We start from the raw sequence: 20842 nt of genomic DNA on the forward strand, positions 1-20842 counted from the left end.
TAACTCCTTTAAATGTCCGCTATATGTGACAGCAACCACTTCACTGTCCTTTACTGGCAATGTGAGGGCAGTAAGGGTCGGTCAATCAAAATGATTGCCCTTTCCACATCCCAATATTGTATAAATGTAGTGAAATACCATTTAATTTAAGAATTCAAGACAAAAAGTAGTTAAAAACTCAAAACCAATGACTGTTGTGTCATCACACACTATTTAAAATGTATGAGATTAGTGGAGAGTTCATTGTTTTAGACATTATTGAACGAGAAGGTTTGCACTTACCATTAAGCAACATTTAAAGCATCTACCCTAACAATTTTTAGCACATTTTAATACACCCATATGCTGGAAATGCATATTAAAATTGAAAAAAAAAAAAAATGCTAACCTGTAAATCTGACAGTCAATATAGAAAGATTTCTTTGAGGTTGACAAGTCTGACAAAATCCTTTTTTTTTTTTCATTAGGAGCTGCAGCCACTATTATTTTCATTAGCTATTCATCTGATGATGGCATTAAATTGCTCAATTTATCTGACCAACAACTGAAAACCAAAAGATATTCAGTATAGGGAATGTTTGGCATTATTGCCTGAAAAAATGACATAATCAATTAAATACTTGGGGTGGGAATCACCAGAGGCGACACGATACGATGTTATCACGATACGATATTATAACGATATGATGTTATCACGATACTTAAGTCACGATATGATCTTAATGCGATTTTAAACATTTTATGTGATATGCTGAGTATTGCGAAAAGATATATTGCGATATATTGCAATTTATTAACTTTTTCAACTGCAAATTATGCAGGTTGTCAACATCTGTTTTATCTAATAAGATACAGTTTTAACCTATGTTCATCTCAGAGTTTTTATTCACATATCTTGAGGTCAGAAGTCAAGGGATCCCTTTAAAAAATGGCCATGCCAGTTTTCCTCACCAAAATGTAGCATAACTTTGGGGCATTATTTAGCGTACTTCCTGCTAACAAGCTAACATGACATGGTTGGTGCCAATTGGTTCCTTAGGTTTTCTAGTTTCATACGATACCACTATCATCACTCTAGCTTTAAGACTGAACCCGTTACAACCTCTGAAAGACAGAATAGCGGCTGGGCCCGCTGGATTGTTAAGAGGTTAATAGTTTATATAATACAAGATCGTTACAAGACGTCCTTGTATCGATTAAGTTAAAGTTGAATTATCTGTTGGTTGGTTTAATCTTTAAACATCACATGGATGTGTTTGTGCTAGCTCTACTAAAGTCATCATTTAAAAACAGTTGTGAAATTGTCTTGAATTTGAAGAAGTGGGGGTCCAGAATGAAGCCGTGTTGGACCACATATAACTTTTACTGGGGGAAAGATTTCAAACCTATGACACTAGCACTACTCAGGGTTTTCTCTTTTTCTTAAAGTGTACCTATCTCTTTTTTCTTACACACCTGCAGAAATAACATGTTGGCCTACGGCAGCCTCTCAGCCCTCAACCTGATATCAGTCAGAGATAGCGAGCAAAGGGAAGAAAGGACACTGGAACGCTATGAAAGAGACATCATTCATAAGAGTGTGTGTGAGTGTGTGTGAGTGTGTGTGTGTGTGTGTGTGTGTGTGTGTGTGTGTGTGTGCGCGCCCCATTTGCCACAGTTGCATGCCTTGTCAAGCGTGTCATTGAGCGTTCATATGTTGTTTGACTGCTGATAGAATGGCAGGCATATTTATTAAAGAGTCAATGTGATGGGGACACCAGAGCAACTCACACTCACAGGAATATAACACACAATGCACTAATACACAGTCCACATCAGTGACATCTGCCTGTTTAACTAATAGAAGGTAAAAGCTTGATATTAAGCAGTCGAGGGACGCACACACACACACACACACACACACACACACACACACACACACACTCACACAATAATACAGGGAGCTCAGCTTTCCCCCAGGCCTGATTGCCATCTCCATAGCTCCTTTTTAACAGGGCTGCCAATTGAAATTGAAATTGTATTCTTGTGTGTGTACTATCAGAGCTACCTCTCAGGGTTTTATACAGCTAAGAGGAGGGCTGGGGGGGAAACACACACTCACACACACTCACACAGGACGGGATAATGCAGGGGTAAGTCAGGGGCTGTCACTCTTCCATGCAGAACACACAAGAGGGAACAAAACACAGACTTATGCTTCTATGCTTTCTATGTAATTTGGCATGCACGCACACACAAGCACGTCTACATTCGCGGGCACGCAATCTGCCCCCTCACCCACCCTTCCCAATGGAGGGGGGGCTTTACTTTAGCATAATCCCAAAATGGTGGGGAAAAGCAGTCCATTAAAAATGGGGCTAACAAATTCAGCACTTTATGTTTCTCTGAAGGGAGGGTTAAGTGCAGTCAATAAAAAAGTCAGAAAAAGGAGGAAGAAGAAAGGAAGAAGCTGATTTATGGCTGGCCTTTCTGCTCTCTGTGATAAACACACACACACGTGCACACACACACCTGTTCATATGTGGCCGGTATCTGACACCTGGTCATGGACAACGAGGAGAGAGAGTTAGAAACACTTGTGGAGCAGGAATTTAAGGACGACATTTCTTGAAACTTTGCAAGATTTGTATCATTTTAACAGACGAGAATGCATCTTGTGATTACTTAACATCATCATCACCATTTATATTGTATTTGTCACCAGAGGTAAATAGATCTTTTTTATTAATAAGCACTTTTATGGCTACAGTTTCAACTTTAAGCAGTACTTCCAAACCAAACGCCACTTGTTTATCCTACACAGACAATTAGACGTGATTTAATTTTGTGCCACTTTTACAAAAATGCGACTGTCGGCAATATTTAGACCTATTTTAAGCTTTTTGAATGAGGTGGACATTAAGAGCATAATTGACATTAAAAAGAAGAGAAGGGCAGAATGGGGACGATTATGGAGGTGAAAGTCATGGTATCGGTGTTTCGAATCAAACCTTTTTTTGTGTGAACTGATGACTTTCTGTCCTTGTGAATATTTTATAATTGTCTTTTTTCCTAGAGCTATACCGGTAAATCTGACAGGGCGATATATCAGCTGATATTAGATTATTGCAGATATTGCTAAATATGCCTGCTGATACGTAAGAAGAAATTGCAGGAGAGATGCCAGACTAGGTTTGAGGTATTTTAGAAACAGTATCAACATTATATAGTTTTGTCACCAGAGAGCACTGACATGTTTATTTTCACACTGTAAAACTTTCTGCTTAAACTTCCAAATATCGAAATCGGTATTGGCCTTAAAAATCTAGTACTGGATTGCTAGCACTGTCCTCGACCAAAGAAATTCTTAGTTGACTAACACTCAAACGATTTTGTCGACTAATTAATTAGTTGATTTAATCGACAGATCCGTAAAACTGAGTTTCTCCACAAAAAATCACACAAAAGCACCATTTTAAATGTTGTGTTTACCAGAGATGTGCTCATAAGTTTCTTGGAAATAAGTGATTCAGCATGAAAAAAAGCATAAAAAAAACAACTAAACGACTAAAGAAATCTTAATCGACTAAAACCAAAACGACAGAGGCGGCAGCCCGTTGGATTGCAGTATTCGCTATACTTTTTTCATCAAAATTTCACAACTTACCAATCTGAATCTTGCGTGAAACCTCGTTATCAACAATGTGTTTTGTCTCTTGCGTTTTGAATATGGAAGAAAAAAACTGCTTACTTTAGGCAGAAGTAGACAGATGGGGCCTTGTGCCTGTGCTCAGGACCTGGCACATGTTCACATTTATTTTGCTATTAAAGAAACAAATCATGCATCAGTAAGTCACCGTTGAGGAACAATCTTCAACTCATTTTGAGCCAGTCGACTCAACTGACACCCAGATCCATTCACACGCATCTTTAAACACACGTATATAACATCATAGAGCGAGCTCGTCTCCCTACAGACTGCCCATATCTCCCTCTTCTCGGCCTATACACATCAGCTCAGCGCTGAAGGGAATTGAATGCCGGGGCCAAGTTTTAAAGTAAATTGACTTATTTTCAGTGTGTTACATTGAGGGAGAGCGGGACAAAGACGGAGAGAGAAAAAGCAAAAGGGAGACACGGAGAGCAATCAATTTCCCCGCGGTTTCTTCAATAGCCGGCGGTCCTTTTCATACCTCCCAATTAGAACCTCTCCTAATCAGAGAAATACCTCTCCATTATTGAGACGGAGACAATGACACTCCTCAACATTTCCGCCCTGCTCCAAAACTCTGTAGATTGCAGTACCGGTACACAAAGAATAAAGCACGGGGCTGTACGGCAGGGGGGACGCCTGTGTTAAAATCACATGTGGAAATCTTTTGGCTCTCCTCGCGGCCCCAGAAAAACTGATGGGGAACAATGGCAGCCCGGCACAGCATCTGTCATGGCACAATATAAAAAGATGATCTTGGCACCGAATGGACGAAAAAAAAGAGAAAGAACGAGGGAGAGGGAGGAAGACGGGGGAGCGGAGGGGAGGGGAAGGGGAGGGCCAGGAGAGAGGTAATTCATTTGCAAATCAGGCCCTGGCGCTCAGGTCTATTTCAAGCTGCCAGTGGGTGCCAGGAGTTAACAAGGTAATCAGTTTCAATCCTGCCCTTCAATTGTACATCACACCCTCATCCAGAGAATACCCAGGCCTTTCTATAGGGGCAGAGGGGGGAAATAGCAATCTGGCTGCCGGCTGGCTGCACGCACAATACACAGACACACACACACCTGAAGACAAGTGTGTACACATATACAGGCAGCAATGCATTTGCGCACACACTAACAGAGTCAGTTTATTAATAGCCATGTATCCACAACATGTCCTTACAAGCAACTGCACTCAATTTGATAATTGTTTAAGGCGTTTAATCAGGAAAAAAAAACAAATATTTGTTAGTTCAACCTTCTCAAACGTGAGGATTTACTGCTTTTCTGTGTTGTATATGAATTTAATTTGATTACCTTTGAGTTTCAGACTGTTGGTGGGACAAAACAAGACATTTGAAGATGTCTCAATGGGCTCTCAGGTCACTACATTTTTGAAATTTTTTCTATTAATTGAAAAAATAATTAACAGATTAATCTATGGTTAGTTTAAGCATCAACAAACAATTACCACAGTCATTCTGTTTCTCTCCTCTCATCTTATTTTTTACTGCAGATATGAAGCCGTCTCTGTGTATTTGTCGGTTTGTCAATGTGTCAACGCCATAGCCGTATTTCAAATTGCTGTTGACCATAATGTCACAAAACCTCAAAAAACTATAAAATTATGTTTTTTTTCTAGCAATAAAATTGTTACAAAGGGGCCGGTAAATTTTTGTTTGGTCACATCTGTCATGTTTACAGTAACCCTCTTTGATTTAAACTAAATAACTGAATATTAGAAGTCCTTTTCCTAAAACCCTCCACACACACAAAGAGCAACAAGGCTGTTCTCAACCTGAAAGTGTTACAAGCAAAACGGTAGAAAGAAAACAGCAAGCTACATTTGTCCTAATCCTTTCTTCCTCTCTCTGTATCCCTCCCTTTAGTCTTGTGTCAGCTGTAACCGGCTGGCCGAGAGGCAGTTAGCCCCGGTTAGTCCCTCATCTGCATAATCAATATGACAACCTTATTTTTCTGATGCAAACAGGATTTTGCTGCTGAGCTGTGTTTGTTGATGTGTGTGTGTGTGCGAGTGCCCAGTCTGCTTCTGGCCAGCCTCAGTCATGGCCCTCTTTAGCCTTAATTAGATTAGGCGCGATTATCCCGGCTCTACCTTACAAGTGTACAGGCGGGATAAAGTGGCCACAAAGGCCAGCCTGTCACAGGGACCGGGCTCTGGTCTGCAGGTTATCAGGGTCCAGGGAGACACACCGCGTACATTGTTATTCATATCATCTCCACAACGTTTTCTACGGTGCCTTTTTCACTTCTCTTCGTGCACTGATCCCCACCCCCCACCCCCACCCTCCTTCCATGTCTGTGGTGTCAAACTGGCGTAATCACTGGCCAGGGTAAGTCTCTCTTTTTTTTCCTCGCTTTCTGTCTGTCCGTCAGAAGACAAAACAACATGGCCCCGAGCGCTCTGCAGTCTGGCCTACAGGGAGAGATGTCAGGAGGAGTGTGTGAGAGAGTGTGTGAGAGAGTGTGTGTGTGTGTGTGTGTGTGTGTGCAGACTTCAAGGAAAAGAGGTACAAAGAAAAGTTAACCCAAGTCTCACACACTAATGCAAATAGACGAAAGAGCACAGCACAGATTCACATGCACACACAGATGCCGAGGACAGAATGGCTGCTACAGCTCACATGCAGACACCTTGCAAACAAAATCCTACTCTGAACACCTGAATCTACTCCGTTCAACTCAAAACTAGGGCTGGGTTCATGAACCTAGACATTTATTTTTGGTACTAACCAAAATGACACCATGAATTTAACTCACAAGATCATAGCAGATCCACTGCACCTTCTAAGGCCTGAATATGTAGTTTTTTCTTCAGGATGAAGGTATACTATGCCTCGGATGCGGACTAAAAGAGGCTTCGCATCCTTTGTCCCATGCAGCATTCAGCTGCTTAACAAGCTCTGATCAGATGGTCTGAACTCTGCACTTTTTTTTAACTTGCACCTGATGTCCTTCATTCATTTACAAAATGATGCTTTTTTTGTGAAGTTGTTATGATGCTCATGCTGTATGTTATATTATGTGCTTTCATATATGATTGTTGATGTTTTCTTGATAGTCTTTAATGCTCTTTGTGGAAAAGCAAATGCCCCTAGAGGCAAAAAACGGGTTCATTCATTCATTCGATGCATCCAACGCACAGAGACTCTAAAAAATTAAGCCACAGTATAGTATTTTGAAACAAATTAAAAAGTTATAGTATAGTAATTTCGATTAAAAGTACCAAAAGTTGGTATTGAATGTCTGGTCAAATTCATACGATTCGAGTTTGAAACAAGGGCTGATTTAATTTAAAGTTTAGCCATTAAAATTTCTTGTTTCTCTTTTTGTGTTTGGACAATATTTAACACTTAAGAACATTTTTGCTAAAGGAACAAAAGGGTTTTGTAGAAAAATATTTATATTTCTCAAAGTAAGGCATCAAAATATCGGTAGTTGTATCCAAAACGTTCGAATGATACCCTGCCTTACTGCATTCATAAACACTCAATATATGAGATGCCAACATACAGCATGACCATATAAAAACTTCTCTCCTGACTTGCACACTCAACTAAACTGTGGCGTATGTACACCCGCAAAAATGTGCGTGTCATAACACTGGCTCCGACAGCATTATTCCTTCTGATTAATATGTGTTCGAAAAATCTGCTACTCTCTTTCATTTTCTGAAATACTCCACCATTTTTCCCAGAAAAACGTTTTTTTCCGCATAGAGCTCAGCACTGACAGATTTCCGTCGGTCTGCATCGATGAGTGTGTACGTGGAGAAAAAAAAGAAGTGAATGATTCGCTCACTGTTGATTAGACAGCAGTGCCCGAGATATTTATACACAACTGTACATACTTTCCATGCTGTCAGACGTGGGCATAGAAGGAGGCAGAAACAGAGAGGCAGGGGTACGTAAAAAAAGGAGAAAACGGCTGAATGATAGTAAGATACTTAGAGGAAAGAAAGATAGATGAAAACCTGTAAAGAAAGACAAGTGCATGGGAGAGCAGAGGAAAAGAGGAAAGTTTCTGACTCAGACTTTAAGACCAGAAACAAAATGAATGAGCCGCTGGTGTAAACTGTGTTTTAACGTATTTTTTTATATTAAAAGATCTATTTCCAAATGGATTTTTCTTGTCCAAATTAATGATTCCAAGCTAAAACTAATTAAATTGTTTTTTTTAAATATTGCTTTTGGCCAACATTTTCCATACTGTGACATATTGATGTTGTAAAATATCCCTTTTAATATTCTGAGAATGATTTCAAACATATCGCCCAACCCCAAATACAGCTGACATATCATATAAAACTGCATATGCTCTACTGACAAAGAAAAAGGGAAGAATAAAGAGTCATCAGTGTGTGATTGAGAGAGTATGTGTGTGTGCGCCAGTGAGTGAGACACAAGGTAAAATAACTCTATTAGAGAACCGCAGGGACGAGGCTGGGCGAGAGAGAGTGAGAGAGCAAGACAGAGCGCACGAGAGTGAAGGAGAGCAAGAGTGAGCGAGACATTAGTACAAATGAATTAAACATCGGCCCGGAGATCTAAACTTCTGCTGAAAAAGTGGCAGGCTAAATGGGCGGGAGGGGAGGGAGAGGATGAGAGAGAGAGGAGGGAGGCTTCACGACTTTCCCGTGGCTCCTAAATGTTCAATAAGAGCTGTGTATCAGTGACATAAATAAGTACTCCCATCCCTCAGTCATCACAATCAAGCGCACGCACGCTTGTATGATTGGTAACCGCGCTCATAACTCTTTTGTTTCATTTCTCTGTGAAGGAAAATGAAAAGAAAAATGGCTGCCGATCTGAAACCCTCCTCTGAGAATGATTGTTATAGTCTCCTCTCAGGCAATATTTACTTCCACAACTGAGTCATGGTACTTAACTGTACGTCTGGAGCGCTGTTTACCCGGGCTGAAGGAGGTATTCTTGTAATGATCAATGCCATTAGGCAAGACCTGCAGAGCTGTATTTCTGTCTCGGAGCAGCAGAGGTCAAATGCATGACGAAAGGCACTCGCTTCAAACTGAAAACTCTCCTCTGCTCCGTCTCTCTCTTCTCTATGTTACTTTGTCTGCTCTCTCCAACTAAAAAGAACATCTCTCTATATAATGTATTCTCACTCTCAGCCTTTCTCATAAAGACTTCAGTCAACACCTTCCCTTGCCCCTGGTGCAGATGAATAAGCACCGGAGTCTGGAGAAAATTAAACATTAACGGTGTGTACACATCATTCTCCATAACAATCTTCTCTTTTAGCTGCGCTCCCCGCTTCCTCCGACCAAAACTACCCAGAGAGAGAGAGGAAATACTGAGGGCAGAAAAACATATTTTGTCGACAAGCACATTTACATAACCCTCCTAAATCGGAGCTGGCCTGTCATGTTTGCTGCTCATAACCTGCTGCTTATAATCCTGCCTGCATCCTCTTCTGATCCATAAAGCTGAGCAGCCAGCCACTTCAACAGCAGCCAGGACTGCCATCACTAGCTGCTGCTCCTGCTAAGACAGGGCCGTAAAAAAAAAAAAAAAAAAAAAAAGAGGAGAGGAGAAGGGAGGAGAGGAGAGGAGAGGAGAGGAGGAAATAAAAGAGAGGAACAGGGTAATTGGATTGGGGGGGATCTTCTATTTGGCCGGGTCTGGTCTCTGTCATCACGCTCCAGGCCTGGCTTCTCTCAGTGCCTACAGCAGGTCTCAAACACATCAACACACACACACACACACACACACACACACACACACACACACACACAACTCCAAACAGCATTGACTCGCTACCCAGTTCAGGAGGCAGACTGTCCTGTGCACCGCTAAAGCCTGCAGGGTGTCTACTGTGTGTGTTTTTTTATGTGTGAGTGTTTGCATACTCCTTTAACAACTCACTAAATGGTTAAACAGATTACAGAGCGCACTAAGTGGATTGTCACAGCTCTCTATCGCTTGCTCAGGGTGTCTCTCCTGTGATTAAAAGTGGCCAGATTTCTCTCTTTCTCTCTTTCTCTCTCTCCCTCTCTCTCTCTCTCTCTGCACACAGTAGAGAAAGAGAGGTCATTTTCAGGCATAGACAGCATTACCTACAGTAACTGACTGTCAGGACGACAAAAACAGAACAATCTGTGATTCTTTTCAGCTGCTCTTTCTGATACTTTCTCTTATTAAATTCCCAAATATGTCAGTGTGAATTAGTAATATATTAAACTGAATACACACAATACAAGAGAATCAAATTAAACCTAATAGTAATAACAATCATCCTCATTGTCGACTGTTGCTGTAGTCTTTAGTTGAGTACAGCATTTATCTTTCCTTATTACCTCTGTGGCCAAAACCAATTCAAATTTTAGCAAACTGGAATAAGGCTAATCCCTTTCTGGACTAAAAGCACTAAATGTCTGGGACTAATGTTTATTCTCTAGAAATTGTAACAAACCTTGAACATTCAGCAGGTGATTTTAATCAAACTATCATAGATTATACCCTGAATTATGTGTCAGGTTCTGCCTGGATTTCCTGTACTCAAGTCAGCCTTTCATCATTCTGGGTTTAATTAAGATACAGTCAATGGCCAAGGAAAATGTTGGTTGATTGAAAGTTGACTTTTTTTCTTCACTTTTAATTTTGCAGGAAAAAAAAAGGGCTAATAAAAATAAAAACTAGAATTTTTTTAGAAGTTATGGCCAAAAATTTGTTATGTGAGGTCACAGTGTCCTTTGACCTCCAACTTCTAATCAGTTCATCCTTGAGTCCAAGTGGACATTTGTGCCAAAATTGAAGAAATTCGCTCAAGGCGTGCAAGAGAAATGGTCTGGACGGACGCCTCCTATGATGATATAATGCCTATTTGTGTAGGAGTGAGGGTCCACGTGACATACATGTTGTTATTTGGCCACATCCATAGGCCGTACGCACCACCTACACAGCATATGTGTGAACACGATGGCATATGCCGAGTCCGCTGTCCATTTCCTCGTCCGTTTTGTGGTATATATCTGGCACTTGAGAGCCATTAGAAGTCACCTACACAGACTGGGCAATGCCAACGACCCTTTCACATTACAGGGAGTTGTTTGATTGAGTGCTGAAATAAAGATCCAAAGAGCTTTGATGCAAGTCGTTTGATCTAGAGCTAGAAGTTGCATAGGTATTCTTTAAGATTAGATTATAAACCTACAGTTATAATTGTACAAACTGAGGTTTGGAGCGGGGTCATGGAAGCAAGTCAGGTGACCCATATTCAGACCAATGAAAAACCAGGTTTGTCCCGCATCACTGTGACGGTCTTAACAAGGTATTCGTCAACTAGTGTGTGTGTGTGTGTAAATAAATGTCCATCTAGTGAAGATGGAGTTTATGCGCCCGGGCTGTTTTCTATCCAATCTATGCTCATTATCTGTGTGGAAAAAAGCAGCTAATGACTACATACAGCCATGGGCCAAGAAACGCTACAGCTGCACCGCTCTGTGTGCGCATGTGTTTGTCTATTGGGAACAGTGTGTGTGTGCGTTTCTGTCCATCCTTTGCATGAAGGCATCACTCCTATTTCACCCACCCTCATCCAACCACCGAGCCTCCGCCCAAACTACACTCACACACACACACACCTACTCCTCTTCAGCTTCACCCATGTCTCCTCTTGCTCTTGGCCACTAGGCTACCCCCCTTGACGCACACACAAATAATACACACACTTACAGCTCATTGATTTAAGTCAATGTGAGTGTATCCTAACCTTCCGAGGACGGTGTTTGAAGTCTCTCTTACCTCCCCAGACCCGCTCCCAGAGCCAGACACAGCCTAGAGTCCTGCAAGAGTGCAGACACACACATATACACACATAGCAGCAGCCAGTGGTCCCGTCCACACCACCCATACACACACTCCCAACAGGCGGAGAGGACGCCGCAGGCAGGGCTACATGTGCGCAAACACACACACAAACACACTTACTTTCTCTGTGTATTACCAACACTAATGAGCTGATAGATGTTCAACAGAGGCAAAGAAGCAGACAATCATTTCCTCAGAGTGAGGCAAGGAGGGAGAGAAAATCAACAGCAGCGAGTGTGAATGTGTGTGTGTGCTTGTTGTCTAGGGTCTTGTTTTATTTTCTCTCTGCCTCGCAGCCTCTAGGCTTCCAGAGGTTAAGGCTGAGCGATGGAGCAACGCTAGCCAAACTGAGGCCCGCGGGTCCTGCCGGGACCCCTGTGGTGAGGCTGGGTTCTGTTTAGCTTGTCAGGGGAAAACACAGTAATGAGAGGAATTACTAAACAATCACATTCACGGAGAGAGATGGGAGCGGGCGGGTTTTGGTGGGGACGGCTCCATGGACAAAAGTGTCAAGAAAACATGCTTTGTTTTAAAGACTTCAAAAAAAAACTCCACCCTCATAGAATAAGCTCTTTTACAAGAGCGAACTGTTGGAAGTGCTGCCCCTCGCTGGCAGAGAAAAACTCATAAATGATTCTTTCACAGACAAAGACATAAAAAAAAGGCTTTAATGAAAGGTAGGCAGTCATTTCATTTCTTTAACCCTAAGCTCATTATACCAACTCCAGTTTTACATGCACTGGGAGAAGACGGCTCTCTGATGCCATGAGAGGTCTCCACGCTGCCCTCTGTGCCTCCGCTGCCCAGCCTCTGCCCATTTCACACTCAAGTGACATGAAATTGAGTCGGCTGGACCAACAGTCCTCCTGTGACCCGGCACAGACAAGGAGTTCAGCCTAATTGGACAGACCTCTCTGATTGAGGACGTGGATGTGAGGTAGCCAGCCCCACTACCGTGGCGATCGGTTACAGAGGAAAGCAAAGATGTCGACACCGCCGAAGGGAAAAGGTGAAGACTTCTCTTGAAAGCAGACACATTCTTTGACGAAGGAGTCGAGTTTGAGGAGAGTCACGGACATGGAAATGGAGGGGAAAATGAGAGTTTGCATACCTCTGTGTGTGTGCATCACATTATGAGTGAATCCCAAAAAACTGGGCCCTGACTGTACTCTCCAACCATTCCCTCCTTCAAGCCTGATCAAAGCCTACACCTCTGCAGTTTAATTATGCCAAAACCTCTTAAAACACTGACTGAATATTCTTAAAAAACTGTCACTTTCCGTAGAGAAACAGCCATCTGTTAACTGTAGATTCTACATTTCTACTCATTAATTACAGGTGGGATTTGGGCCTGAACATCAGTTGAAGAATGCTGTTACACTCAAATTATACTTCTGTCAATTATCTGCCTGGGGGCAGACGCGCACTTGTCAACACAACACACCGTTTGTTTCTCCTGCTCTGATTTAGGGAACACTGACAAACTAGAAGGGCAGACCTCCGTCAAGGCCAACTGCTCCCTCGCACAATGTCAGCGAAAGTGAACAATAATGTGTGTATCCACCACTCAGATTCAGATCTGTGAATGTGTTCTTCCTTGGTTCATCCTACAACCTTCCAACAAGTTTCATGGAAAACGGGACAGTAGTTTTTCCGCAATCCTGCCTGCCGACAAACAGACAAACAAACCAAACCAAAAACATAATGTGACTGGTGGAGGTAATGACATTCATAAAATGAAACCTGACCTGACTCGAGCCACACAGAGTTAAAAGAAAGTATCGGGCCCATGAGCATGCAGATTGAGAAGCAAAGCTACATTGTGTGTGTGTTCATTAATGCTAATTGTTTTTAAGGACAACAGAGAAGCGATAAGTCAGGATTTTGCTCATCTTTGTAGTTTGTCCCTGGTATATTTCAGTGAATCCCAAGGGGCTCAAGGAGATTGTTGAGTAGCTCAGCTAATTAGAAAAAAAAAATAATGATTTGATTTTTAAAAAAAAAAATGTTTTTGTATTTAGGAGGAAAATAAAAATACAAATAGGATTACAAATTGATCTTTAGTGAATGTAATGCCAGCACGCCTCAGTTTCCAACCAACCTTTGTCAGTTGTAACACATTATTTAATAATTTTGCAATAAATATCACGTGAAAACTAATGAATAAACAGTTTAAGTGTTTCTTCCACTCCAAGTGGTAATACTGTAATATGAATGCAAACTTAACTGAACCAACAAAATATACTCTAACTACATCTGGTTTTGCATAAATAATTGTGTTAAATGGCATCCAGTTTCATATCAATTAAAATTAACATATTTGAAATAGGGCTGTCACAATATCAGGTTTTCACTACACGATTATGGTGGCCAAAAAAATAACTCATGATAATGAGATTATCGCTATATCAATAGCAAATTTTAAATAATAATGCTATCAGTCAATTTCATCTTTGACTTTGTTTATTGTGCGTTTTTTTGTGTGCAAATTAATAAAACTCAAAATACGAGTGTAGGGAGGTGGAGAAATCATCTGTAACCATAACTGCACAGAAACGTGATTTAATATTATCATTTGTGTATTATGATAACTTTAACATTTTATCACAGTTATCACTAATACCGGTTTATCGCGACACCCCTAATTTGAAACATGTCGGGTGGTGCTGATGAAGGGGTACTTGTGCACATCTGATGGGTTGGGAATCACTCGACTATTTAACTCAATGCTGAATGTACAATATACACAAGTAAGCCTTCTTGTTTAGAAATCTATCAAAGAAAAGAAAAACACAAACAAACAAACAGTTTTAGGGCTGAGGTTAAATTCTTAAAGGGACCTCTTATTTTCTCTGTAAATACGAAGCCAGAGGATTACACAGAGCAAAGCTGACCTACTGACCCTGTACACTAGTCAAACACACACACACACACACTGACACACACTGAACCCTACAATCACCCACTTACCCTTTGCCACTGGTGAAAGGCAACAAGATCTCTTAACAACAGCTCGTCTTTTTCAATAAATTTTGCATGAAAACATGCCGCCGGAGCACCAAGTTGCCTGCTGTCATACTAGAGGAGTGTTAAATGTTTAATGACGACAACACCACACACGAGCGCGCACACACAGAGTCGGTGTCAGGGTGCCGCTCTGAGGGGCCCCTCTTTCATCCTGACAGACACTATAAAGCTCCCCACCCCGCCATCAACATCGCACTGCTTCACTCCTCTCCCACCACCCAGCGAGGAAACCAGGATGTAAATGAGTTTGGTGTGTTGCAGTCAGTGTGTGTTTGTGTGCGTGTAAGTGGTGAGGATCAGGGGCTTACATAAAGACCCTACCCCCCATCACCATTAAGAGTAGAAGAAGAATAATGGAGAAGACAGATAAAAAAAGAAGTGGCTTGTCATAGACAGGATATACTGCAGAAAGCCTTGTTTTACATATTCCTGAATCCTCTCACTGCTAAAGAAACTCTAAACTCCTTTGGGAGCCTCTGGGGAATAACAGGAACATCCCTGTCAGGCAGCTTTTGGACGTTGATAACATCATTTCAGGTCCACAGATAGGCAGTCCAACGTTTTTTTGAATTTGACTCATTCATGTTACTGTAGGTGTGGTGATGGAGACAATTAAGGTACATTTTGAACATTGAACTGTGTGATTAATCGTGATTAACTATGGACAATCACATGATTACAAATTGTAATTGACTGACAGCCCTAATTTAATCAAGTCACAAAATATACACCGATGTAAAATTAACCACAAATTGCAATATAGTGTTTTTTATGTAATAATCACATTACATTGACTTCCTGGAGCAGAGCACATCTTTAGTGATTACCTAATACTGTTCAAAACAACAACTGTTTAAAACAAGTATACATTTCAACCATGTACACCTCCACCCACTGTGTTTCTTTCTCTAACTGATAAAATGTGAATATACAGAAGCGAGAACCTTAAAACTATCATTTAATCGTGACCAAAAAAAAAACCTGCATGCTAGAATTTGTTATGCAAGATTATTATTTGTTTTTCCTAATAAAAAAGAGCATGTACAAAACAGTCAGGTAACCATCATCAATACCCAGATTTCAGGAAACTATCTCCAGTATATGTATGTACAGTATGTGTCATCTGGTATGATCGCAGGTCAGCAGCACATGGTCTAGTCTAAATTATTCCAACATCATGCCTCCACAGGTTGAAGTAAATTGGAAGGCCAGATTGGAGGATAGACAGTTTGAAATATATTAACCATGCCACAGGTGGAAATGCACACACACACACACACGCACACACACAAATCAACAAACTTACTACGTATATGAGCTCACACGTGTGCACACAGTCAAGCTAAAGCGGGGTCAGAGATAAAGGAAGAGATTCCTATCGGTGCTGAAGGATATTGAAGCCTTAATAAGAAAATAGATATAGTCGGCTGGCCTTACATTTCACTGTTAGCTTTATTTGTTTTCCCGATACGGATCTAAGGAAAGGCAATACGTAATGGCTTCAAATAAATGGAGCACTTTTCCTTTAAAAGCAAATCGCCATGTTCTGTTTCACACAGCCCCAAGGTCTTCATTGATGACCAATAAAGCCTCCATAAGGATGAGAAAAGTTGTGCTAAATATATGGAAACTGCATTAATATCAACGCATCTGTTCAATCTTTTCTACTAACGAGTATACTAAACTTATAAATCGTTATTTGAAAGATAATTTACAAATGATGTGATTCTAAATAAACAAGAAACCATAGCTTGAATAATATGTGAATGCTTAACCCTCATTTCTAATCATGTTTTCCTCACTCATATCTGCTCGTAGTACTTCCTAAATTCATAAAATGAGTTTTGTTTAAAAAGATTCACTGTCAAAGATACATTTTCTCAATAATTAGCATAGACTTCACTTAATGAGATACAGCACACACACACAGTTTCCAGAATAAGTGCTGTGACAGTTTGACAGTGGTGCACAAGCTTAAAAAGTAAAAAAACAAATGTCCTTAGATGTATTGCAGTTTTGTCTTACGACCGTTGCTACAGTGATGAGTTTCATCATGTGATTGCACTGTTGCATCAAGAATACATCTGAGGAATGGAGATCATTCTCAGTCAGATCAAGACGGTCGTAAAATCCTAAAGTGCCATTTGGCTATTACTCCATATTTCTGTTAGTAAATCCAATGTGAAATAAATACTGCCTCAAAAAGTTTATGTGCAAAGTATTCAAAGTATTTCTTTGTTTTAAAAACCAAGTAGCGCATCTATGCATTTAATTGTAAAGTCATCTGTTAACTGACAAAACTAGGGCTGTCAAAGTTAACGCGGTAATAACACATTAATGCAAATTCGTTTTAACGCCACTAAATTATTTTATTTATTTATTTTTAGGTTGTAGCGGCATCAGTTTTAAAGCTAGAGTGAAGATACTGGCATCATATGACACTAGGAAATATAAGGAATCCGTTGTTACCAACCATGTCATAGTAGCTTGTCGCGAAGGAGGCTTAATAACGCATATTTTAATGCTGAATGCAGTACCTGTGAGGGTTTCTGCACAATATTTGTCATTGTTTTGTGTTGTTAATTGATTTCCAATAATAAATGTATACATACATTTGCATAAAGAAGGCAGATTTGCTCACTCCCATATTGATAAGAATATTAAATACTTGTCAAATCTCCCTGTAAGGTACATTTTGAATAAATAAAATATGTGAGATTAATTTGGATTAATCACGATTACATATTTTAATCATGACAGACCCATGCAAAACATAGACTGTACTATGAGTTTCGCACACAGTTCACCTGGGGAGCTGAAGTCTCTTAAATTGACCTGTTCTAGCACAGCAGCTGGTCTGCACCACTCATGGGATCCATAGTCTGAAACACACATCTGTGCCATTCAATATGACAGACAACAACTGGGTACCAGTCGTATTACAGTGGCCTCAAATCACATTAGAGGACGCCGCGCTGGGGACGGATTGAGGGGTGCTATTCTGGTCGAGGCAAAGAGAGGCCTCTAAGGTCGTTAGACCTGTAGTGGAGTGTACCGCTGTTAAAAGATCCACTACTCTAAACCTGTATTACAGCCTTTAGAAGACATACGCTTGCAAGTCAAGATGTAATTTTGCAACTTTTCTCGCTTCAATAAGGAGCTCTCATTTATTGTTTTTTTTTCTTGGTATAAGCACCAAAGACATCAGAGATGCATATGATGTTGTTATGGTTTCTAGACTTATTGCAGCTGGGTGAAAAGTGGAGTTAAAGACATCAGACGTCATCAAAACATCCTCTAAAAACTGAAGCGCTCCTACCTGCCATCTATTCCCCATGACATCTTCTCTTACAAGAGGGAATTATATCACATTACAAGGCCGGTGTGGCCTGGTGCTTGATTGCGAGGGGAAATGGAGGAAGAAAGGGAATGATGGATGGAAGGATCAAGTGATGGATGGACAGATGGAGGGGCTGAGACTGGGCTCCATATTTAAGTCTGTATTATACTGACCAAAATATTCTGTACTTACAGTTTAGATTGAGCTGGGCCGACCCAACACATGTTAGGTGTGTTAATGTCTACCTCTGCATGTATGCTTGCATGTAAAAAGTCATTTGTCACTCACCCCTTTTTGGCTGCCTTGTCTTTACTCTTGTCCTCTCTGTCCTTGTCTCGGTCTCTTCCTCTGTCCCTCTCCTTCACCTTCTCCTTTTCCTTCTCCCTCTCGCGGCCCTTGCGCCGGCTGCGGTCCCGCTCTCTGCTGTGGCTGCGGCTCCTCCGGCGACTGCGGCTGTTGCTCCTTTTGCGGCTTTGGGTCCCTCGTCGGCTGCGGCTGCTGCTCTTACTGCGAGACCGCCGGTGGCGAGAATGAGACCTGGAAGAGATTAAAGACAAGTTTGCAGCTGTTAAACCACTGATAATACAACAAACTAATGTTTTCCTCAATGAATAAGAAGTGAAATATTGGTAGTATTTTCCACTATTGCAGTGTAAAATATCACCAACCTGTTTCAAAATCTTTATAATCCTGTTATATCCACTTTCTGCCTTGTCTACTTCTACTTCAGGTAAATGCCTTTTGATCACCCCCAGCAAATGTGGCTGAGAGTGTTTCACTTAGCTGTCAGTTATGCATGTGTGCGGTAACAGTGATAGGAAACAGAAATAGGAATAGTAGGAGCAATGGAGCATATTCCCACTGAGGGAAACTCATCTTGTGGATGCATGGCAGTACAGGTGATTCAGTTCATTGCTTGTTGAGGAAATCTATTAGTCTTCTACGATGGATTTGTCCTTGTAAGATCGTGAGACTGCAACTATCGATTACTTTCTTGATTAATCGGTTAGTTGTTTGATCTATAAAATGCCAGAAAATGGTGAAAAATGGCGATCAGTTTTTCCCAGAGCCCGAGATGACGTCCTCAAATGTCTTGTTTTGTCCACAACTCAAAGGTATTCAGTTTACTGTCATAGAGGAGTAAAGAAACCAGAAAATATTCACATGTAAGAAGCTTTAATCAGAGAATTTTGACTTTTTTTTTCTTAAAAAATGACTCAAACCGATCGATCAGTTATCAAAATAGTTGGCGATTCATTTAATAGTTGATAACTAATCAATTAATCATTGCAGGTTTGGTCACAATACACAGGAATCAGCTAACGTTAGTGTGTCCAACTCAACTTACATGTAATAAAGACTTGCAAAACTGGTTAAATCTACTGCAAATGACACCCAGCCCGATGTGAGAGCGACTTCCTGGAGAAGGTGACTTTACATTAGAGCTGCAACGATTAATCGATTAGTTGTCAACTATTGAATTATTCACCAACTATTTTGATAACCGATTTGAGTCAAAATTCTCTGATTCCAGCTTCTTAAATGTGAATATTTTCTGGTTTCTTTTCTCCTCTATGACAGTAAAGTGAATATCTTTGAGTTGTGGACAAAACAAGACATTTGAGGACGTCATCTTGAGCTTTGGGAGATACTGATCGACATTTTTCACCATTTTCTGACATTTTATAGACAACAAATCAAATAATAATCGACAGATATATAAGCGTTAGTTGCAGCCCACTTTATACTAACACATTGTAACATTGGCATCGGTTAACAAAACATAGAATAAAACTCACAAGGATAAAAATCCTGGAGTGGACAAGTACATCCTTCATTGGATGGACCTAATAATACAGTTATGTACAATCACATCCACTGTGACACACACACAGAGACACAGTAGAAATAGAGCCAATTAGAGGAGGGCTCAGAGGAAGGCCTGTCCTCAGTATTGATCCTGACATTGGCCCTCTGGTCTCAAAAAGATTAACAGCAGGAGATTTACTTTGTTAGTTATGACACACAAACACAAACACACAGATACACACAGTTACACACGTCATTTAAACATCAACAAAAAGAGAATTGAAAGTGTAACTCATGCTTCAATATGGTGCCGTACACACAGAGACACACATTACCAAAACATAACCGCTTATTTATGTGTCACTGCGGATGCCTCTATTAACGCAGACAAAATCCTTCAACATATTCTGCTTGTGTGTGTGTGCGTATCCTGTGTCAATGTACATGTACGTGTGTGTGTGTGTGTGTGTGTGTGTGGGAAGGACCGTGATTTGAACCCCCAGCAGAAATCGGCAGCTGAGATGCCGTTATTTTCCATCATCTATCATTTTATTGATTTGTCTATAAAAACAGTCAAACCTGCTGTCCACGAGCTTTATTGCTTTCCCCCCTTTATTAGTTTGCAGTTTGGGACATCCAGAGCTGTCTCTCTCCCGACAGAAAACTAATCATTTTCTTCAGACGCCTGTCACCATCCTAACAGACAACACTCTGACAACTGTTGCAATCAATTAGGCCGGGGCGATCCTGATCACTGGAGAGTAGCTGCACTAGTCCAAGGTCTCGAACAGAGATGCTCTCTTAGAACCAAAAAAAAACCACAAAACAAAACAAAAGAAATAATTGAAGTTCAGTTTTTCAAAACCACAGTAGTGCAATCTGTAGTGAATAAAACTATTTCATAAGCAAAGGTCAGACAACGACCAATATCATTAAAATATTACCATATATGTATTGCATACAGCATATGTGAAACTCAGAAAGTTTAGTTCCATGTTCATGTTTTCAGTCTGGGCTTCAACGACAATGATTATTTACAAAAGAAGAAGACAAAAGAAAAACATTTTTACATTATGAAAGTCAAAAATAGGGCTGCGACTAATAATTATTTTTCGTTATCAATTAGTATGCCAATTATTTT

At 40.6% G+C, this 20842-nt stretch overlaps 1 protein-coding gene and 1 long non-coding RNA gene across 2 annotated transcripts in view; one reads left to right on the plus strand and one right to left on the minus strand.

The window, feature by feature from the left end:
* The window catches only part of rsrc1 (arginine/serine-rich coiled-coil 1), a 132640-nt gene that overhangs the window by 89199 nt on the left and 22599 nt on the right, over positions 1–20842 (minus strand). Inside the window, exon 4 of the mRNA XM_074642044.1 lies at positions 18181–18429. Within this exon, the coding sequence (XP_074498145.1) occupies positions 18181–18429 (249 nt within the window). The remainder of the gene's footprint in view (positions 1–18180; positions 18430–20842) is intronic.
* LOC141771601 (uncharacterized) overlaps positions 5589–20842 on the plus strand; it is a 29720-nt gene continuing 14466 nt past the window's right edge. The window contains exon 1 of the long non-coding RNA XR_012594733.1: positions 5589–6029. This is a non-coding gene — a long non-coding RNA (uncharacterized LOC141771601). The remainder of the gene's footprint in view (positions 6030–20842) is intronic.

Source organism: Sebastes fasciatus, chromosome 7 (genome assembly GCF_043250625.1).
Source record: "Sebastes fasciatus isolate fSebFas1 chromosome 7, fSebFas1.pri, whole genome shotgun sequence".
NCBI classification, from domain to species: domain Eukaryota; kingdom Metazoa; phylum Chordata; class Actinopteri; order Perciformes; family Sebastidae; genus Sebastes; species Sebastes fasciatus.